This window comes from Ascaphus truei, chromosome 5, assembly GCF_040206685.1.
Source record: "Ascaphus truei isolate aAscTru1 chromosome 5, aAscTru1.hap1, whole genome shotgun sequence".
Lineage (NCBI taxonomy): Eukaryota > Metazoa > Chordata > Amphibia > Anura > Ascaphidae > Ascaphus > Ascaphus truei.
In genome coordinates this window covers 18,962,454-18,986,140 of record NC_134487.1, presented here as the reverse complement: position 1 = coordinate 18,986,140, position 23,687 = coordinate 18,962,454, and the positions used below count along the sequence as shown (strand labels likewise).

The following is a 23,687-nucleotide window of genomic DNA, read 5'->3' as shown; positions in this document are numbered from 1 at the left end:
GACCCCAGTCCTCCAACTTCCTTATCCCAACAGCACAATTCCCCGGTAGAGCTTCAGTGTATGTCCCCACAATTTGCAGCAGTAGCTGGGTAGCCACGTTACCGGTGGTGCCTCGAGGTACGCCCCAACACTTTGCGGTAGTATAAGGGGTGTGGGTGACCCCCTACCCGGTGGCGCGTCGGGAAGCTGTCCCCAACTTCATCCAGAGAAGTGCAGTGCATAGCTGCCAACTTTAAACCCAAGTCCAGATAGTGCACAAGTCCATAAACCAGAAGCATGGCTCTGATTTCTGCTGCAAAAACCTTTCCTGATGCCTATGTATCTCAGCAGCGCCTCCAAATGTAGCCCTCTTCCCCCACCCTCTGGGAAATGGTCTTGCTACCAGTGTATTCTGTGGCTGCTGAGGTCATACCTGTGAGGGCGGAGATCTTCACGGTTCACACACTGAACATTATAACGGATCCCCTCAGGAATCATACCCACACTGCCCACTTTTTATAGGGACTTACAGTGAGGTCATGGCCAGGAAAATGTTAGTCCGAGGAGACTTGGCTACACTTATACCAAACTAGGTGTACTTTATAGGAACAAATCCTCCCTAAGTCTGCTGGTCAGAAAGCGTATCGCACAGCAGATGCTAGTGCCAATTATAGACTATGGGGACATAGTATATGGTACAGCACCCCAAACTCACCTTAGCAAATTAGACACCCTCTACAACTCAATATGCCACTTTGTTCTCCAATGTAACTACAACGGACATCACTGCGAAATGCTCAAAGAACTAGATTAGCTATCCCTTGAGTGCAAACCCAAAGTACGTTTTTCCTGTCTTGCCTTTGTATCCCCCTTTCCCTACGCCTAAGGGAACTACGCGGGTAACTACGCATGCTGCTGTACCTGCCTGCTCACAGGAGGCCTCTGCTTCTGGGAGCCGGAGGTGAGCTCTATCTCCTTGCGTGCAGCAACTCCACGTATGAGGGATCCCAGCGTTGGCGGGATAACCCCTCACAGGAACCAATACACCAGCACTAAGTAATACACCACTCAATGTATATAACTGATATTTACTGTACACACACTAAACATAGATAACACACAATATCAGGTACCAACAGTATAATGCTGTGACCCCAAACACTGAGTGCTATCCCCAAAGTACTGAGGGTGCCGCGGCACCAATAACCCCTGCTGTCCGTCCCGGCAATCCCAACCAAATATGATGTAGCGTTACCTCCTGTTAATGTTGGTGCATGTTGGGTACCTGCCTGGGTACTCCAGTACCCAGGTGCTGCTTGGCGCGGTGTGTTGCAGCGGGGCCTCCGACATAATTCCTCTCTGTCCTAATGGGTCCCAATCCTCTTCGTGGTGTGAGCTCCAGCTGGAGGGTCTCACACAATGTCTCAAAGTACTGTGGCCTGGTCCTAGGCCGCAGATCGCCGCGTGGATGTCTGTCTACTGGTACAGTAGTACAGTCACAAGTATAATGGGAAGTGTCCCTATCTTGAGCTGACTTTGGCTTGATATGGTTTAGGGCCTAACTAGGGCCTAGGGGGCAAGGTCTAGGCCTTGTCCAAGATGCTACTTCTCCCTGGACACTACCTGTCTCCTCGGTGCCTCTGTCAGACTGTAGCGCGTGCTCCCCGCACGCAGAAGATATCCTGTTCCTCCAACTGCTCTAATCCCATTCACTGGGACAGTCCCATGTGGTAGTGTCTCCCTCTAAGGATTCTGGGACTTGTAGTTCCTCTGTATTCTATGCGGAACCAAAGTCAAAATGGTCACCACACTCCTGACTGCGCATGCGAGCCTTGCCGCACTGCACATGTGTGCTTATCCAATATGGCCACCCCCACACTCCCGATCGTGCGGAGCTCCGGACAATAGCCGGGCTGATCCCCCACACCGGAGGCATGGTAGGGGACTCTGCTACACCTTCAAATATGTTCTGGCAAGCTACACACCTATCTGAATAAGCTCCTCACCCCTACCACATACAGCACGTATCATCTGAGATCTGACTCCAAAAGACTCTTCACGTTCCCAAGGTTCAACAAGGAATCCGGTCGCTCCTCCTTCTCTTACCGTGCACCTCACAACTGGAACAATCTACCTGAGACTCTCAAAGCTGCCACCAGTATAAGTACTTTCAAGACTTCAGCTGTCTCACATTTTAATCTCATCACCAATTAACCCTTTTCTCTTGAAGGAACCTAGCCCTCCAGTTATGTCGCCCTTTTCTTAATTGTCCTGGGGGTCTGGACCCTGGGAGATGTGCTAGTGGCTATGCAAAGTATATTTTTATGAGTCTGTAAAGGTGAAGAGGTTAACTCCCTTTCCAAACATCAGGAGACTGCATACCTGAACTGGGAGGTGTGGACAATGAACTCCTGATTGAGCAGCTATAAAAGGCAGGAAGTTGCCAAAGACAGAAAGCTAGGTTATTCCCCAGGAGGGTAGAGAGACTTCTCCCAGCCAGCAGAGAGCCTGTGGGGTCCAGCTGGGAATCACACCCAGGATAAAGATTGCTCCCCAGAACTGGCATTCCTGAAGGAGTGAATGAGCGACACGAAGACCCTGTGAAGGAATCCCTGCAACAATGTCAGATAAGGCTTTCACTATTGTTCCCTGTCTTTCTAAATACTGTTTCATATGTTTTGGGCTGGGAACCAGGTTAGTTGGCCAGCGCCGTTAGAAAGGTCCACAACAAAGTGTAGTTAGTCTCCTGAAAGGAGTAGGTGTTTATTTTATTATTTTTTGTTTTGCCTTAAAGGGGCAATAGCTCTATTGTTTAGTTGCTGTTTTGTGGTTAATAAACCAATCCAGTTAAGCAGAACCCTCGGTCTATGCGTCTAGCTGCCCTTGCCTACAGGCCACTCCGTCACAGAGTCTCATCTGAAAATTCCTAAAAAGGATTTCTATACTGTACCAACTGTAGCATTGATATGCCTAAGGCACAAATGGCTGGAATAGTGTACTGGTGTCAGACCCAACAGGACTAGAATCCACAAGCACCTACTTTTGAGCTGCACATGTAGTATATATAGTATATCTCACAGGTATCTCAGGTGTGCTCCACAAGGAACATTAAGCTGTCAACCAGGAAGTGGAAGTGGTCTGCTTTTAAAGGAATCCAGGGGGGAGGGAGCTACTACAGGTATATACACGATACGCTGGGGTCTGTGCAGTGCAGCAGTACAGTATGCTGGGGTCTGTGCAGTGCAGTACGCTGGGGTCTGTGCAGTGCAGTACGCTGGGGTCTGTGCAGTGCAGCAGTACAGTATGCTGGAGGCTGTGCAGTGCAGCAGTACAGTATGCTGGAGTCTGTGCAGTGCAGCAGTACAGTATGCTGGGGTCTGTGCAGTGCCGAAGTACAGTACGCTGGGGTCTGTGCAGTGCACCAGTACAGTGCGCTGGGGTCTGTGCAGTGCAGCAGTACAGTACGCTGGGGTCAGTGCAGTGCAGCAGTACAGTACGCTGGGGTCTGTGCAGTGCACCAGTACAGTGCGCTGGGGTCTGTGCAGTGCAGCAGTACAGTGCGCTGGGGTCTGTGCAGTGCACCAGTACAGTGCGCTGGGGTCTGTGCAGTGCAGCAGTACAGTACGCTGGGGTCAGTGCAGTGCAGCAGTACAGTACGCTCGGGTCTGTGCAGTGCAGCAGTACAGTACGCTGGGGTCTGTGCAATGCAGCAGTACAGTACGCTGGGGTCTGTGCAGTGCAGCAGTACAGTACGCTGGGGTCTGTGCAGTGCAGCAGTACAGTACGCTGGAGTCTGTGCAGTGCAGCAGTACAGTACACTGGAGGTTGTGCAGTGCAGCAGTACAGTATGCTGGGGACTGTGCAGTGCAGCAGTACAGTACATTGGGGGCTGTGCAGTGCAGCAGTACAGTATGCTGGGGACTGTGCAGTGCCGCAGTACAGTATGCTGGGGGCTGTGCAGTGCCGCAGTACAGTACGCTGGAGGCTGTGCAGTGCAGCAGTATGGTACATTGGGGGCTGTAGTGTAGAAGTACAGTATGCTGAGGGCTGTGCAGTGCCGCAGTACAGTACGCTGGGGGCTGTGCAGTGCAGCAGTACAGTATGCTGGGGGCTGTGCAGTGCCGCAGTACAGTACGCTGGAGACTGTGCAGTGCAGCAGTATGGTACATTGGGGCCTGTAGTGTAGACGTACAGTACGCTGGGGGCTGTGCAGTGCAGCAGTACAGTACGCTGGGAGCTGTGCAGTGACACAGTACAGTACGCTGGGGGCTGTGCAGTGCAGCAGTACAGTATGCTGGGGGCTGTGCAGTGCACATTGAGCTTTATCCCAAACGTATTGCGCATGCAAGAGACAAATGATACTGTATGATTCTGGATTGTGTGCTTGTGACAATTTAGTACCATAAAGGAAAGTCTCACAACACACGTGAATGTGTTAACCTTTCTTCTCCCCGAGGCACAATGCTTTCCTGCACGATTTACTCCCCCTCTCTAATAAGCAAATAACTTGGGGGTTTTCTTATGAGTTTTTTCTACCTTGAGCTGTTAGTGTTGAACATCTTATTGTATATCTCGGATGAGTAAGAGTCCAATTTACTTCTCCCTGCAGTTATCTACTATCTAATGCTAGCATACTGCCAAGCCTATTATCCGAATGCACAAAGGCAGCTTTGTGATACCATAGAGTCTAACGTGATTACTGTTAAGAAATAAAAAAGCGGATGACATTTAACTTGCAGATAAAGTGCCTGGGTTTTACAAACATAATTTCTTCTCACAATCCAGGGGGGCATAAGGAGAAAAACAACATCAAAGATCTACAGTAAGTGTACAGTAGATGTATGTGAACAAATAACAATAAAGAGTGTTGACTTGGCTCCTACAGAGTGCCTACTCACGATAAGTAGAATGTATATTCACAGATCCAAAACAGTGGCAAAATCTTCACTCGTGCTAACTTCAGGAGAGATGGTCCTCAATGAAAGATAGAAGAAAGATTTCCATAGCAAAGATCAGTATATCTTAAAAGTTTATGTAAAGAATGTAAAATATCGCACTAACAGTAAGTATGATAATTGAGTTTTGCTCCCAGCTACCTATGAACAAAGTGGCGTCGTTGGGAGCAAATTTGGTGCCTATTGTGATACCATATACCTGCAAATAAAACTTAAATTAAAAAAATGATGTGTACGGATAAACCTATTGTGATCTAAAATAAACGTTTTATGTATTGGAGAGAGATATCATCATTCAAATGTCTTTCAGTCGAACCAATGCCTCGAAGATGATGTATTAAAGTATACCCCGGACTGCATGTCACATATCACCCATCTAAAGTCTTCCTTCCGTTCAACATTTTCAAATAATGTTAAAATTGACATTGAATCCATAACATAAGATTTCATATCTAAAAATATCCACGTGACATGACCAGTTTGGTGTTAAGCATTTGATTCCCGACACAGTGTACCTCCCAAGGAGATTCACTAAACATCTGTGACTCTGGTGGTACCCTGGGAGACCTATTGTGCAGTAAAGAGAACTCATGTTTATTAATTGTCCTATATTAGGCTTTGCCTAAAAGGTTACCAAACTCTTTCCGATAATCTACAGTGGGGTCAGATTTCAAAATACAGTAGGAAGTTTCATCCCCCAATAACCTGTATGCTTCATCGACATAGTAATCACTTCTGTTCTAGACCACAATTCTTCACCCCCTTATTGGGTCGGCCTTATGTCCAGACTAGGGCCGTTAGTAAGATCTCCCACTGCTTTTCTCTCCTGCAGATTTACGTTTACTTTAAAAAAACATTTTCTTAGAACAAACGTTTATTGAAATCTTTCTTCACTAGATTCTAAAAGGTATCTGTAGAAGTCCCCATTGGGGACTCAATTGAGTAATACGCGGATTTCAAGTTAAGATCTGTGTGTGAATGGGGTGTATGTAAGATCTCTTTATTATCATAAGCCAACAGAAATGTCACTCTTCATGTCCAACCTGGAAAAATGCCTTATATATATGCACATTGTTAAGCACATATTCATATAGAGCATAGAACACAGAAGAAAAGTATATAATGTCACATAGGTGTTAATAAAAAAAATACAGTAGAAGACCAGTCCAGACCAAAGGGACCTTTGAATGGTGCCAGAACTTTTTCAGTATAAGAATATTGTTTGCATTAAAAGCACTTTGTCGTTTTATATTCACACACATTTGTTATTGTGCTTTATGCAGTTCAGCTTTTATTCCTAAATTGGTAAAGCTATTAATTCAGGCCCTATTGGCATTGAAGAGGTAAAAGATATATGAAATATCGGCATGAAATGGAGAGAGTTTTTAAAACATCATTGTGAGGCTCTGTACTCTATAATCTCACCTACAAGGATCTCTCATGTTTCCCCATTAAAAGGTATCACAACCTCACCAAAAAAAAAATTTTTCTCCAGAACCAACAAATTATTAGAAGCACATCCGCTTAACGTCCATAAGGCTCTTTGCTGAGCATCCCATGTTGATAGTGAAGCACAGTCCTGTGGTCAGTGGTAAAGAAAGTGATGTCCTCCGTAGACTCAGTCCAACAGGATTAGATATATGGAAGATATGAGAAAAAACAATGTGATGTTACACAGAAAAGCTCTCCGAGTGCCCTCTTGGTATGTGGTATATTAAATCACAATTAATATTACAGCTCTTACAGGTATCCTTTTGTCACTTCCCATATACTATAATGGTAAATTCCTGAATACGTTATACCCTATATGGGGATTGGAAGTGTTCTTATCATTTACCTCACACAAAAATAGTACAACTCTTGGGAGTGTCTTGCTGTGCTCACTATGCAAGCAGGAAATGTGGATTTATATATATTCTTCAAGTGCTTTAGAATGGGAGATTCTGCACAATTAACCCAAAAATCGTAGCTGGGTTAATGAATTTAATAAAAAAGGACTGGTAACAAAAATTAATTATATAAAATTTTAAATAAAATAAATATAAAATAAACGCACTCACAGCCACCTATACATTGGTATGCATCCGAATGTTACTTCCAGCCTAGACCAGCTGCGGTCTATGGGGTCTGTTCCATCCGGTCTCCTCCGCTCCCGCTGCCCAGTATCACCCGTTCCTCCAAGTTGTCACCTGGTTGGGAATGCGATCACCTCACCTCTCCTACCTCAGCTCGTGCACCGCTGAGGGTGGTCGGATCGGCGGCGGTTTCCTCTGGTTGGGTGTGCGTCCGTTCGCTGTTAGTGCCAGACGTCAGGGCTAGGCAAGCAGTTTTGGATTCTGATGCTTCTCAAAGAAGGTGCGGTGGCCTGTAAGAGTCACACCTTCGCGTTTCGCATATACGCTTCCTCAGGGATATTGACTCTTGGGGTAGTATTATGCTCTTAAATAGTGTCTCATGTTTGAGTCCGGTTAATGTCACAGGTGTTTTGAGGTATGCATAATAGCAAATCGGGTTGATTACTGTGAGTGAACCATACATATTTGATTAATTTAAAACACATTTAAGAACATCATATGAACAATAAAAACGGTTCAATTACATTGGGATCGGAGCAATCTCTACTTTTGTAATAGTATCACAAGGATTTAACTTGAAACGTGAATTTATATTCAGGAGAGATATATGATTACATATCAAAAATATAATTTGTTACCGGGTTTCCTTTTTTAGATATGCAATTTGAAGGTAACATAATTGTATCTACATTCTTGGTTTAGTGGCGACTCACCAGTTCAAAACTTTTTAACTGGTTGTATTAGTATACAATAGACAATCTGAAGGTGATCCTTATATGGAAAAAATAACTTTTTATTATATTGGTAGATAGCCCTCACAATAAAAGCTCATATTCTATTCACTTCACAATTTGCATATATATTCAATGGATAACACAGTAATGGCCAATACTTATACTGTAGCTATGTTGTCTCTGTCTATTTCAAACAACAGATTTATAGACCATTTAGAGAAGGGGTGCACAAAGTTTTTAACGTACGCCCCCCTCTGCCTGCTTACATCCCGGCTCGCGCCCCCCCTCCTCCTCGGCTCCGGTGTCAAATGATACCCTGGGGGTCACATGATGTCACTTTGCCATGGCAACAGCACGTGACCCTGTGGCGTCATTTGACGCTGGTTACCATGGCGAAGCGACGCCGAAGATAGGTAGGAGAAGCTGCAGAGGCCTCGCTCAGTCCCCCTGGCATTTCATATAAATGCCTTGGGGGAGAGCGTGGGACCTCTGTAGCCGCCGCGCCCCCTACTTTGCAAACCCCTGCTGTAGAGGATACAAATTCTGTGCTTACATGATGAATATTAAGGACATATAGTGGTTAGCGCTACATAACATCCCTTTTTTGCACGTTCTATCGACAGTGATGTTGTCACATTTACACCCCAGCATCAATCCTTCAGCATCTCCTCAACTACGGATGAGTCCCAGAGTTGGGATGTTGCTGTGGGAGTGTATGTTATCATGTCACCTAATCAGAGACCTACTTATACATTAATCAGTAAGGGCGCCGTGCCCAGTTCTGATGTGCGAGGTTCGTTGCATGTGTGGATGTGCTGTGTGAAGTCATATTTTCACTGACCTCAGCTGAGAGTCACACACTTGCCAAAACATACTGGCACACACACAAATTCAGTGGGTGAGGAAATCCCATGTCAGAAGATTTTATTCAAAGTGGAAACATGAGTAATTGTGTGTGGGTTAAAGTCAATAGGCCATCTTGTTACCTTTATTGGGGCTGCTGCATCTTTATTCTTTTCCTTTTGGTTAAAGAAGCAATACTACTTCCCCACTTTTATATGTTAAGCATGTGACAATGTACCGTTCTGCATTCATACATAAGCTGGCAATCGTTTGGTGCTCCTGTCACAAATCTGTCACAATCCTGATTGTGTGCCTAATATAATGGCTGCATTGCATTTTCAAACAATCCCTCAGTCAGTGTAACTCAGCAGCTACAATGTATCCTTATATTACTAAGGTAACATTATCTATTGTTACAGTTTGCAGCTCAAACTGCTGGGAACATTGGCAACAAATTATCACGAATAGGAAAGTGTTGCAAAGATCTTGCACTGCATGGGAGGTGGGGAGGCTAAAACCTGCGGCAGAAATCAAAGGATGCTTTATAACTCATTAAAAAAGGCATTAGGTGTTGAATAATAAATAAACAGTCACTACAGTAGGGCCCCGTTTCTCAGCATTCCGCGAATACGGCGTCCGTTTCACCCCCCCCAGCGTGCTGGGATGCATCATGCACGCTCATGCCCGCGCCCCCTCCCTTTCCTCCTCGGTTCCCGTCCAATCCCTTCTCGGCTCGCCTCCGTTTGCTTCCGGAATGCTGCATTCTGGGACGGAGTAGGAGGAAGGAGGGACGGGAGGTAGCAGGTGAATTTTTTTTGTTTTTTTGTGCAGAGCGCACAAATGCTATGTTGGGCTTTTCGGCGGGGGTCGGCAACCGAACCCGCCGTATTAGTGGGGCCCGTCTGTATTATCTAATACTACAGAACTGATTCAGTTTAAAAAAAAATGTTTTGCTGCTTTAACCTCTTCTCTGCTGGAGAGGCCTGTGATACATTGCTCATCGGAAACCCAGAGCAGAGGGCATCAAAATGGCAGGCAAGGCTGGCTTTAAAATAAGGTAGAGGGACATGTGTAGGGCATTTCTGCCCAGTTAAATTAACCTCTCAAGCACAGGACAGATGAAGGGACATTTTTACAAGCGGGCGGGTATGGGATTAACGCCTCACATCGTTCCCAATATTTGTAAGTAAAGCTCTTATTCAGCATGCTGTGGAGCTGCTTCCCCAGGGCCGAAGAAGATATCAGTCGCTTTCATTTGAACGGGGCTGAACTCTTCTCTAGCGCTGGGAAGGAGCCTCATAGCATATTGAATAGGAGCCTTAAAGGGTTTATTAGGTCACCTTAAAGAAGTGAAGACGGAAACCAACTAAATGGTTATAAACACTGGGTAAAAAAAAAGAGCAAAACTCAGCGTGTGCCTCTCTTCTGTAGGTTGGCTCTCGAGTCCCAAGACAAGCTTTCTACATGCAGAGGAGGGTATGTATTCTACACCTTGAGACATACAGATGCAAAATGTATTGCCTGATAACTTGATTCTTTTGCACGGAGTGATTCCTTTCATTAGACCAACATGTAGGTTATAGGGGGTTAGAAAAGTGATTAAAATTACGTCCAACTCGCACAGATTACAAGGGATTTAATTTTTTTTTTATTATTGAAGTAGTAATACCACTTGGTCATTTTTTGAAATATTTATCACGGCAACAGCAGTGTCATTCTGGGGCAAAAATCTGAATTGTTTCAAAGGACAAAAACCCATTCAAATCAATAGGATTTTTTCTATGACACATCTTGAACAATTTTTATACCCCCTATCAGTGGTTGACAAATCACCAAAAAATCTACTCGCCACACAAAAAAATCTACTCGCCACCTAGTACCAAACGTGTGCTGCTTGGGCCAATATTTACTCGCCCGGGGGTTAAATCCACTCGCCCGGGGCGAGCAAATGTATAGGTTTGTCGAACTCTGCCCCCTATTTGTACTACTTTTGCCTCCATACTGTACACATCTCTTTAGAAAAACGATATTGGTTAATAAGACCACTTCCTGTTGGAATCCTCATGGGTTTTCTATTTCGTAATATTTGTGGGGCTTAATAAAGAGGTGGCAGTTCTCTCTTTTCAGAATATTAACACCTTCACTGCCAGCGGGATATTAATAAAATAAATATATCTATTTTTTTCCCCCTCCTCCAAGGAAACCAAACCCCTGGTTGCGGAGTTCAGTGTGAAATCCACCATCATATCCCGTTACGCGTTCACCGCGGTCTCCTGCACCATGCTGAACCGGGGCGCCGAAGCCAAGGAAGCCGTGTTCCAGGTGCAGATTCCAGCGGCTGCTTTCATCTCCAACTTCACCATGTAGGTATCACACCGGCTCTTCTTCAGGAGGGGAGTGGCAGCAGTGAGAATGTTCAGAACGTCTGGCGAGAGAGGGGATGTGCAGAACTTATGCCCCAGGTCACGAGCCAGGTGGAATGTTGACCTGTATCAGCCACAAACAAATCTTAACCTTGTCAGAGTTTGCAAGGGATTAGCCAAGGATTAAGTCAAAGTTTATTGTAATTTGATTTAAAGTTGCAGTTCCTCTTTTTTTTTTTAACATTTTTTTTTTAAACCCCCATTTATTATTACTTGGTGGGAACCGAGGGTTACCCTGAACCAAACGCCACTATTTTCAGCTCCGGGCTCTGTCCGGTTCCCAAAATACCTACCGATGAAGTTACTGGGTTTAATTCTCCCTTAGGGGAAACAAAATGGCCACCATAGAGTAATAGTGGTGACTTCACCAGTAAGTATCATGGAAACTATAGGGATCGCAAGAGCTAAAAATAGTGCCGTTCAGCTCCGGAGGAACTTCTCCAATCACGCAATGCTAGGTTCGTTAGAGTGGAGTGCTCCTTTAAATTGATAATTTGAGAAATTCTTTAACATCACTCGATTGGCTTCATGCCGAAACTGTAAATAAGTCATGCACCATAACCTAAGAGTCATTGCACAGCATTATTAGCCCTTTGGGGTGAAACGTTTAGCAAATAAACACATTTTTGCAGATACCTGTACACATCTCTACTCCTGAGCCCAGCAGTCTTAGAACTGTACGGAATAGGCAGGGCGGAGACATTGCTTTTTATACTCTTTGTGGGACAGTATGTGCTTATAGTCAATGATCGAAATCTGATGGTACTAGGGTGTGCAGAGTACCACTATTTCTTTATTTATAACCCCAGACTAATACTAGTTTTTATTGACAGTTTTTGATAGTTTTTTTGTTCCGCTAATGGATTTATTGTAGGAAGCCTGTCTTCCTTTATCCTGTTTTCTAAGCACAGATATTGTATAAATATTTCTAAAACATGGTCAACAAATATTCCCCCCCATTGTTAAATAATAGTATATTAGTACCACCGCTTCTTAAATGTTATAGATGGGAAGCAGGGGCGTCTCCCGAGCTGAACCCCATTCATTTAAGCTCTGAGAGCTTCCTGAGATACTTACCCCTATAAGGTTTAAAGGTTCTGGTCGCGGGTAATGGAAGACCCACCCGCTCAGCCAGGGTAGCAGTCCAGGTCGCAGGCCAATAGGAAGCCGCATGGGGTGACGTCATGGTTTCCTATTGGCCCGCGCAACGTGGGAGCTTTACATCCACCATTTTGATAGCCCCACACAGCCTCCTACGGAGGTAAGGATCTTGAGAAGCAAGGGTGCCACGGAGCTGAAATTAACCCAGTTGGCTTGGCATCATACTCTGTGTCCCAGTCCTCAGACGTCCTCCTACAGCCCATCTCCAACATAACCTCAACACCATCGCTTCACCTAAGCTGATAAACAGGACTAAGCTTGCGAGGTATTGTCACAGGAGTGAGCGCGGTTTGAAGGAAGTACCGTGCACATGGTTTCTAATGTTTACACCCATGTGAAATACTCCCAAGTATATGCTAATTTTACTGATTAAGTACTGTTCCGTGTTTGTCCCGAATACTCCTTCAAACCACATTCCATTTGAAAGAAAGTAATGTTTCCCTCCTATGGATGGCAGGATTATTGGAGGCCGGACGTACCACAGTGAAGTTACATGGAAGAAGACTGGGGAAAGCAACGAACACAAGAAAAGCCTGGGAACTGGAGACATTGGGTAAGCAAGGCGCGGGAAACCGCCACCTAACCAGTGTATTTGTAGAGTAGTAAAGTATCGCGGTGAAGACCGTTAGCAACTACAGGAATACAAATGTAATACATTTTTTCTACTCAAGATCATTTATGTGCCTGAATTATTATGCTCTGACAGGGGGAATTGGTTGGTTCTTGTTAACAATCAAAGAGGCTGAAAAAATAACATTGACCCATATAGACTAATTATTGCTATTCCATATGACACCTTCTGGCACCGTAGTTTCTCTGCTGCAAAAGTCGTGTAAAGACATCACTCATTTTATCATTAAATAACATTAAAAGCAATGGTTTTTCTGCAAGTACTTCTGTTTTGCACCATAAGAGTATAGGCGTTGTGCCCAGACTTTTCCAAGGATTGTTTAATTGTATTATTGGTTCATGCCAACGAGCTATGCATAGGTTAAATTAATAGCTAGGATTCACTCATCTGATTTTATCACAGTGTTGCCCTGTTTCACTCATGTTCCCCTTTAGGGTGTGTGCTATTACTGTTTGGGAGTCTCCCCATTATACTACCTAATGGGGGTTAGTAATTAAACAGTGATAGTGCCACTCGGGGCGCAGTCACACAAACCCCCATTAAAGTCAATAGGAATGTTCATGCAATAGAACCACGATCAGCACCATCATAGTTTAATTAATACCCCCAGTGAGTCAAAACTACCAAAGAAACAGCAGTCCTCGTGTTATCATGTTGATGATATTGGTTCTAAGCGAGAGTCTTGGGAATGGTCCACTTGCGGGAGGGACGTTAGCCATCTCCTTATATGGAATGTAGTTTGATTTTGATCGCTGTTCTCATGCAACATGTTTTAGCGGTGGCTGCAGGATTGAATCTGAAGTGCAACCGTAAATCACTTGGAAATTTATAGGCGCCATTATCAGTTTTATGATATGTTTTTGTGCAGGGAGAATGGAATGGAAACATTCAAAGCTTCGGCGACCATCCCGGGACAGAACAAGGCCGTTTTCCTGCTGATGTATGAGGAGCTCCTACAGAGGCGCCTTGGAATGTATGAACATACCATCAGTGTCCGGCCACAGCAGTTAGTGGGGCGTCTACTGGTAGAGGTGAACATATGGGAGAACTCTGGAATTACCGCTTTGGAGGTCCCTCCTTTCCAAAATAACAAGCAGAGAAGTAGAAATACTGGTAAGTGCGGTTTATGACAAATCTGATTTGATGGATTTCAAGTGACGTTAGTACTGTAGTGTTGACGAGTATTGTAAAACAAATCTGGGGCAATCACCAACAAGATCCAGGTACATGCTGGGTACATGCTGCAACATTTCAGTGACATTTCTGGAGACAGACTAATGGCCCATTGGATTAACAGCGGGGGTCCCTGGCAGTCCCATTTAAACTGAATGGGACTGACAGGGACCCCTGCTGTGTAAATCCGATGGGCCATTAGCCTCTGCAGAAATGTCACTGAAATGTTGCAGCATGTACCCAGCATGTACCTGGATCCTGTTGGTGATAGCCCCAGATTTTCCAAAGGCAAGTTTTAGGCAAGTTTTAGAATACTCGTCGGCGCGCCTGTATGGGGAATTTTCATTTCCATCCCAAAAAAATGGCAATGTGCTCTCTAAAATGCATAACCGTTACCAAGCCATTCAAATTCTATGGGTGTTATTCATGAAAGTTTTCCTGCAATTTGGTTTATTACCATTGGCAACAATGGAAATCCCTTTGATGTAAAAAGGGTATTTTCATCGATAAATCGAGTTCTGTTGTTGTGCACCTGCATTGCATTGTCTAGTTTTGACTTATGTAGCAGTGAGGATCACTGATTAAAACCATGTACAACACAATTTATTGCCAGCCTCTTCTGCCACTGAAGGGGTTAATGAGAATTTTGAGGGGATATAAAGATCATAATAGAATTTCATTAAAACTGAATTTAATCATTTAATTACAACTCTTCTGCGATAATCAGCGCACTGCTGACCAGTTTAATGGCCATTACGGTGAAAACAAATGGTATTCTTTATTGGAATATGTATTGTGTTGCCTGTGTTATATGCTAATAATAATTGAATAAATGGTAGAAGTAGTAATAATACTTTATTGCAATTAAAAACAGCTTGTGGAATGCAGAAAGCGTGAGGATATTAAGACCATTAGTAGAGACGGCAATGACCATGTTAGCAGATATTGGAGCAATAACATTGATAAACACTATAATAATGGCTGTCAGGGGCATTGTACAGTCATATTAATGTGGCTAACAATAAGCATAATTATGCTTGTGAGTAAAAATAATGTTTTGAGATTTAAAATAAAAATAGTTGGTGTGATCATGTTACCAATTAAGTGGTTATATGGATATTATATGTGATTGAGCTACATTGTCACAGCCTGGCTGTAGAACGCTATAATGCTGGGCTTGATGATAATGATTGTACGATGTCAAGAAAATACTCTGAAGGTACATTATTGATGTTAAAAGTTCTTCTGGGAACCAAATTGTAATAAAAGCAATTACAGGTTTAAATTAGATTCTGTCATTTTTAATATCACAGAAGAAGTCTTAAATATTATGAAAGCATTTCTGGAAATGTTTTGCAGTGGGCCCTGGTGTTATGATGTTGGTTTTGCCTGGAAAATAGTCTGGTTTTGGGTCTGGTATAGCCCAAAGTCCACTGGTGTTGGTTCTGGTTTTGACAGGTGTATGTGAACTTGGTCATGTTGTACATTGATGGAAAGTTCTTTGCAAGTATCTTCCAGGAAATTGGATGACTTTTCCATTTCCAAAAAATGTGAATTCCAAAGTTTAAAGAATACCCTTTCCTTTCCCTGTTTTCTCTTTTTTTTACTACCTGGTCAGGTTATAGGTTTTTATTTGGATCCTGAAATGAAAAAAAAAAAAAAAACACTTTATTTGCCTGAGAATATATATATATATATACACTAGCTGAGAGACCTGGCGCTGCCCGGGACCAAAACCTCCTGCTCCCTCCTCTCTCCACGTCCTTCTCCACCTCCCCCCCAGCGCAGCTCCAGTTCGTTGGCTGTTCGGGTGGGGGGGGGTGAGGGGCTGCGGAGGAGCAGCGTGCGTTGGCTGTTCGGGTGGGGGGGGGGGTGAGGGGCTGCGGAGGAGCAGCGTGCGTTGGCTGTTCGGGTGGGGGGGGGGGGTGAGGGGCTGCGGAGAAGCGTGCGTTGGGTGTTCGGGTGGGGGGGGTGAGGGGCTGCGGAGGAGCAGCGTGCGTTGGCTGTTTGGGTGGGGGGGGTGAGGGGCTGCGGAGGAGCAGCGTGTGTTGGTTGTTCGGGTGGGGGGGGTGAGGGGCTGCGGAGGAGCAGCGTGCGTTGGCTGTTCGGGTGGGGGCGGGGGTGAGGGGCTGCGGAGGAGCAGCGTGCGTTGGCTGTTTGGGTGGGGGGGTGAGGGGCTGCGGAGGAGCAGCGTGCGTTGGCTGTTTGGGTGGGGGGGGGTGAGGGGCGGAGGAGGAGCGCGTGCGTTATCTGTTCGGGTGGGGGGGGGTGAGGGGCTGTGGAGGAGCAGCGTGCATTGGCTGTTCGGGTGGGGGGGGGTGAGGGGCTGCGGAGGAGCAGCGTGCGTTGACTGTTCGGTTGGGGGGGGGGTGAGGGGCTGCGGTAGCGGGAGAGCTGTGGCGTGCGTTCGTGGTGTGCATGAGGTTGTGATGTTTTTGCGGCCTCCGGAGGAGCAGCGTGCGTTGGCTGTTTGGGTGGGGGGGGGGGGTGAGGGGCTGCGGAGGAGCAGCGTGCGTTGGCTGTTCGGGTGGGGGGGGGGGTGAGGGGCTGCGGAGGAGCAGCGTGCGTTGGCTGTTCGGTTGGGGGGGGGGTGAGGGGCTGCGGTAGCGGGAGAGCTGTGGCGTGCGTTCCTGGTGTGCATGAGGTTGTGTGGTTTTTGCGGCCTCCGGAGGAGCAGCGTGCGTTGGCTGTTCGGTTGGGGGGGGGGAGGTGAGGGGCTGCGGAGGAGCAGCGTGCGTTGGCTGTTCGGTTGGGGGGGGGGTGAGGGGCTGCGGTAGCGGGAGAGCTGCGGCGTGCGTTCGTGGTGTGCATGAGGTTGTGTGGTTTTTGCGGCCTCCGGAGGAGCAGCGTGCGTTGGCTGTTCGGTGGGGGGGGGTGAGGGGCTGCGGAGGAGCAGCGTGCGTTGGCTGTTCGGTTGGGGGGGGGGTGAGGGGCTGCGGTAGCGGGAGAGCTGTGGCGTGCGTTCCTGGTGTCCATGAGGTTGTGTGGTTTTTGCGGCCTCCGGAGGAGCAGCGTGCGTTGGCTGTTCGGTTGGGGGGGGGGGTGAGGGGCTGCGGTAGCGGGAGAGCTGTGGCGTGCGTTCGTGGTGTGCATGAGGTTGGGGGGGGGGGTGGTGGTCGAGGGGGGTGTTTTTAAGAGGCAGTGTCCGTCGGTATGCGCTGCGTGTCCGTGCGGTGTGTGGAGGTGATCGTGCGGTGTTGTGTGAGCGTGTGTAATGTTGGAGTGCTGAAAGCAATGTTTATATAGTTCAGATTCTGTACCTGATCTGTGGTAGCAGGCGGTGAGGGTTTTGTGGGTTGAGAGGTGGCCCCAGAGCAGTGAGGATTCGTTGCTTTGAAGCGTGGTCCCAGAGCAGTGAGGATTAGGTGCTGTCTAGCGTTCCCAAATCTCCCAGAGCAGTGAGTGTTAGGTGCTTTGAAGCGTTCCCAAAGGTCACTGAGGGGTGGGACAGTTGGGACAGTGTAAGCCTGCATACCAACGTCAAGGTATAACCAAAATAATGCAGGTCCTACACTACACTGTGAACACTTCCTTTTACCTTTGGAGGCTGTGGCACCTCCCCCCAGAACTCACTCCTCCTCCTTCACCCTTTTAACTTGGAAGGTCATTTCACTTGCTGCAGGAACAAGACCCATTATGGTTTCCCCTCTCACAGAGGTAAAAGGAAGTGTTCACAGTGTAGTGTAGGACCTGCATTATTTTGGTTATACCTTGACGTTGGTATGCAGGCTTATGACGCCTTTGGCCAAAGGGTTAACTAAATAACCAATTATTATTATTGAAGTATTTTACTTTATATGTTTTGTCAATTGGATGCAGCATTGGGCACCCCCTGTCTCTTGTTATATACAATTGCCACGCTCAGTAGCTCTCTGGTTGACATAAATATATATTCACTTTGTGGTGGGTGTGGGAGTTTGAGCTTGCTGGGTATCTGTGTATTGATATCACACAGGAAACAAAATCCTTATTAAAAGACCTCTGTGAGGATAAGGTAGGGTTAATTCGACAATGTACTGTATCATCAGATAACAATAGGCGGTGTGCATAAACCATAGGTGGTAATAGTGTGACTGGTGATAACTGGTGTACTGAAACAAATATATTTTGCACCAGTAGGTATCAATATGCAGTCTGGTAAACCTTCCTACATGTATTGTATATGTACACGCAGTGTTGTGTGGAGCTGATCATAGGTAACCCCTAGGGGTTCACAGTATAGGCGTATGGTACCCTATAGTGACCTCTGCAACATGTCACCGTTAATACTGATAGATAATGTGCATAGAGTGAATTGGTGGGCACTCTGATATGACCAGCTAAACACACTGATGATCACTGCATGTGGGGAGGTGGAGGCTGTATACAGTAGTGATATAGCTTAATAGCAGTTTAAAACAGCACATATCTTAACCAGACTGCAAAAGTACTGAGTAGAGCAATAACCCTAATCCTGTAGCATAATAGGAGGCTTTAGGTGTCCATCGGGGCACCAATAGCCTATGTAACAGCGCGGGAAGGACACCGCATTAACCCGCGATCAGAGGCATAAATGCGGAAGTAATTACAGCCCTGCGCGTGCACGTGTGGAACCAGAGCCGACGCGCGCGTTTCGCGAGGGGCTTTCTCAAGGCGAAACAGTGATAGTTACTAAGGGTACCCTGCAGGTGAGCAGGTATATATAGGGAGCCTCCAGATAGGTGACGTCACTACTTAACCCTTGATGTGCCTGGCATTGCATGGAGCTGCAGCAGAATAGCAGTAAGTATACCATAGTGTGTGACTGCAGAGCTGGCACAATAAAAATCTATCTGTCTGACTCAGAGTTATTCCTAGTGTTGTAGTTACATATAAGTCAGGCTTTCACACAAGTAGAGGTATAATAACACTCTGTTTGGGCTGCAAGGGTGATGTACAAATGATGTAATCAACTTAGTTCATTAGTGATATTCAGGGGTGCTAGGGTCCAGAGATGCCCTAAATGGATTGTTCAATAATATTAATTAATTGATAATCAGGATCTGGAGAGACCTGATATAGGCACGGCAGAAATGAAAATGCTTCTATTATTACACACATAGATGACAGTGTATATGGTGAGCTTGACAGGCGCCCTACATAGTAGCTGTTACGGCAATGGGCACGAAATGTGCCCCTACTTATGCCAACCTCTACCTGGGATGGTGGGAATCCAAGGTAGTATTTACTGAAGAGATGGAGGTACACACAGAGCATATTGACCTCTGGGTCCGCTACATCGACGATGTGTTTGTCCTGTGGCGGGGCCCAGAGGGAGCTCTCAAAGAGTTTATTAGTATACTAAACACTAATATGTTCAACTTACATCTCACTCTGGAACACAGCAAAGATACCATGTGCTTTCTGGATCTGCGGATCTCGAGGGGGAATGATGGCTGCCTTCACACCACTATCTATCGGAAAACGACCGCTACTAATATTCTTTTGGAGGCAAGCAGCCATCACCCAAAGGCCCAGGTCAGTGGCATACCAATAGGACAGTTCCTTCGGTTAAGAAGGAACTGTAGCACTGACCAGGAGTTTGAGTACCAGTCGACCAAGATGAAACAACGCTTTGAGGACAGGGGCTACAGCAGGAGGTGTATCAAAAAGGCCTACAAAAGAGCCAAACACACCGCACGGAGATCACTCATTATGGACAAACCACCGAGCCCAAGAGATCGGGTGGTCCGCTTTATTGGCACTTTCAATCGAGAATGGCCTAAGGCACGAGCCATCCTGAGGAGACACTGGCACATCCTGAGAGCAGACGATATGCTAAAGGGGGTCACGAAAGACTTTCCATCTATGACCAGTAGACGGGCAAAGAATTTGCGCGATCTACTGGTACATAGTCATTATGTGGAAGAGACACCTAGGACTTGGCTTCCCCCTAAACCTACCGGATCATACACTTGCCAGAGATGCAAGGCATGTCAGTATATGGCCACCACTAAACAATTTGGTAACTGGGATGACACCAAGCGGTACCCAATACGCAGCTTTATCAACTGCCTGAGTATTGGGGTCATATATCAGGGCAAGTGTATATGCGGGAAGGTATATGTTGGAAAAACTAGCAGATGTCTGAAACTAAGGGTGCTGGAACACATCAGCACCATCAGGAATAAGGCTGATAAACCACTGTCGAGGCACGTGAATCTATGTCACGACGGCGATCTCAAGGCGGTCTCTTTTTGTGGGATTGAACACCCCCTGCGAGGACAGAGAAAAGGAGATTGGGACAAGGTACTACTCCAAAAAGAGTCCAGATGGATTTACACACTTGGAACTCTATCCCCGAGAGGACTCAATGAGGGATGCCTGTACACTCCTTTTCTGTAACAGCTACTATGTAGGGCGCCTGCCAAGCTCACCATATACACTGTCATCTATGTGTTTAATAATAGAAGCATTTTCATTTCTGCCGTGCCTATATCAGGTCTCTCCAGATCCTGATTATCAATTAATTAATATTATTGAACAATCCATTTAGGGCATCTCTGGACCCTAGCACCCCTGAATATCACTAATGAACTAAGTTGATTACATCATTTGTACATCACCCTTGCAGCCCAAACAGAGTGTTATTATACCTATACTTGTGTGAAAGTCTGACTTATATGTAAATACAACACTAGGAATAACTCTGAGTCAGACAGATAGATTTTTATTGTGCCAGCTCTGCAGTCACACACTATGGTATACTTACTGCTATTCTGCTGCAGCTCCATGCAATGCCAGGCACATCAAGGGTTAAGTAGTGACGTCACCTATCTGGAGGCTCCCTATATATACCTGCTCACCTGCAGGGTACCCTTAGTAACTATCACTGTTTCGCCTTGAGAAAGCCCCTCGCGAAACGCGCGCGTCGGCTCTGGTTCCACACGTGCACGCGCAGGGCTGTAATTACTTCCGCATTTATGCCTCCGATCGCGGGTTAATGCGGTGTCCTGCCCGCGCTGTTACATAGGCTATTGGTGCCCCGATGGACACCTAAAGCCTCCTATTATGCTACAGGATTAGGGTTATTGCTCTACTCAGTACTTTTGCAGTCTGGTTAAGATATGTGCTGTTTTAAACTGCTATTAAGCTATATCACTACTGTATACAGCCTCCACCTCCCCACATGCAGTGATCATCAGTGTGTTTAGCTGGTCATATCAGAGTGCCCACCAATTCACTCTATGCACATTATCTATCAGTATTAACGGTGACATGTTGCAGAGGTCACTATAGGGTACCATACGCCTATACTGTGAACCCCTGGGGGTTACCTATGATCAGCTCCACACAACACTGCGTGTACATATACAATACATGTAGGAAGGTTTACCAGACTGCATATTGATACCTACTGGTGCACAATATATTTGTTTCAGTACACCAGTTATCACCAGTCACACTATTACCACCTATGGTTTATGCACACCGCCTATTGTGATCTGATGATACAGTACATTGTCGAATTAACCCTACCTTATCCTCACAGAGGTCTTTTAATAAGGATTTTGTTTCCTGTGTGATATCAATACACAACAGGAGACACCTACTATATTGATTGCGAGCCCTATGGCTGTCAGTATTTCGATCCCACCACCTCTAGTACGTCATTTTAATACCCATCATTTTATATATGTGTTGAATCAATAAAGTTTATTTTAAATCATACACTAATCACCAGAGGGTGAACTCGAGTGCTACACTGGGTTCTTCTCTACCCTTTCTACCTATTCATTGTATACCCAAAGCACCGTTCACCGTTCATATCTACTATCAATGAGGCAGCAGCAGGGGCTCCCCTATCACTTTATCCAGTATTTAAAAATAGTTTGTTTTGGGAAATCCTGTATTCAAGTTTTGAAAAATCAGATTCATGTACATGTCATGTACATGTCATGTACATGTCATGTACATGTCAGGTCAGTGAGGCTAGGGAGGTTTACATACACCTTAAGATTGTCTCATCTGCATACATGTGCATTGCAACTGCCTTACAAGCTGTAGGAAGATCATTAATGAAGACTGAAAAGAGTAGGGGCCCCAGAACAGAGCCTTGAGGGACACCACAGGTGATATCCAAGGGGTTGGAGCTAAAGCCCGAGATAGACGCAAATTGGACTCTACCCGATAGGTATGAGTGAAACAAATTTAAAGTGTATAGCATGCTGCTCTTTTCTCCCAGTGGGACTCAAAGCGCGTCACAGTTACAGTATAGCGCGCAGTACGCAGCACATAGGAATGTTACAGACACCGTCCCTGCCCAGTTAAACTTACAATCTATGTTTTTGGTGCCTGAGGCACAGAAAGACAAAGTGACTTGCCCAAGGTCACAAGGCGCTGACACCGGAACTTAAACCAGGTTCCCCTTGAAAAAGAACGCTGTGACGTTCGAAACGCGTTGGATGGGTCTTTTGTCACATTAAGTGCCCTTTTAATAATTTTTTGTTTTGGGTCCTTCCTGCTCCGTTTGTGCTGGTGCGCTTTTTGGTCTCCTTTTTCCCTGAATTGCATTGAGTAGCTGCACAGCCTGCCTACCTACCCTACCAGGATGTGAGTATTTGTATATTGTTCAGGGGAACCTGCCAATGAGACTGATGGTGAGTGGGTTGCACCACACACCACCTGTCTTCAGGAGGATAGTACCCATAATATCACACAATAGGTACTATATCAATTGTTAGTACCCTGGTTTAGTGGTTTGGCTTATATTTTTGAGGTTATACCTGCATTGAGCGCTTCAGCTATTTTCCACATCCCCTGATTCAAACTCAGTGTCGTGGGTATCAGTCATGTGCCTTTCCTATATTTCATATACTTACTATATTTTGACTTAAAGTACCTTACCATCCCGATAGATTCAGGAGTGACACTGGTGTGAGAGGGATCTGCTTGTACTCCTCTCTCTTGTTACGGGACTCATCATCCTCTTTATAAATGAGATGACTGCAAGCTGTCAACAGAGTTTGTGTAATTGCCAGTTCTACTACCTGTTACTTGTAGCCCTTTTTGTGAACCGGCCGACCCACCCAATCCCACATTGGCCCCTCGTGGTCTAACCGGTCCCTTTCCCTGTAACACACCTGCTCTAAGGGACTACTGGTACTGCATAACCTGTGTGGCTCCAGGAGATCTGAGCCTCCGCTAGCTGGGAGCCTGGGGAAACCCTTACCCTTACTTGGTGCAGCGCCTCCACTTACCCAGGATCCCCCGTTAGGAAAGATAGCCCTGAGTAAGAAATACAATAACACTCGTATACGATAAAACAATAACTAACACTTTACTTAACACACACATATAACTCATTACATAACATCACATAACATAACCTGATGCTCTACCCGCATCACCTCAACCCAATGTCTGGTGTTCCCCAACCAAGTGTCCTGTGATCACCCCACACACAATGTCTCGTAACTCCTACGGAGGTCGTGGGTGACTGCGCAGTCACTATATTAAGCTAGGGCCCAGTTGGTGCACTTAGAATATGGAAGATACCTTCCGAGCACTCCGATGCTCGGGACCGCAACACACTTTCTTCTAAAAGGGTCAGACGTCCGTCTGATCCTATTCCAGGTACTCTGCCGGTGGACCCCAACGAGGGTCCCACCGCTCCACGGGACTGCAACCGGATCACGGCAACACCAACCGCATGGGAACCGGAACCGCCTTCCTATCAATACCTACTACTTGAG

The 23,687-nt window shown here is 45.9% G+C and overlaps 1 protein-coding gene across 1 annotated transcript in view; it reads left to right on the top strand.

Annotated features, from left to right (window-relative positions):
* ITIH5 (inter-alpha-trypsin inhibitor heavy chain 5) overlaps nucleotides 1-23,687 on the top strand; it is a 104,242-nt gene that overhangs the window by 8,581 nt on the left and 71,974 nt on the right. Inside the window, exons 2-5 of the mRNA XM_075599416.1 lie at nucleotides 10,018-10,062; nucleotides 10,786-10,949; nucleotides 12,628-12,723; nucleotides 13,670-13,914. Of these exons, the coding sequence (XP_075455531.1) occupies nucleotides 10,018-10,062; nucleotides 10,786-10,949; nucleotides 12,628-12,723; nucleotides 13,670-13,914 (550 nt within the window). The remainder of the gene's footprint in view (nucleotides 1-10,017; nucleotides 10,063-10,785; nucleotides 10,950-12,627; nucleotides 12,724-13,669; nucleotides 13,915-23,687) is intronic.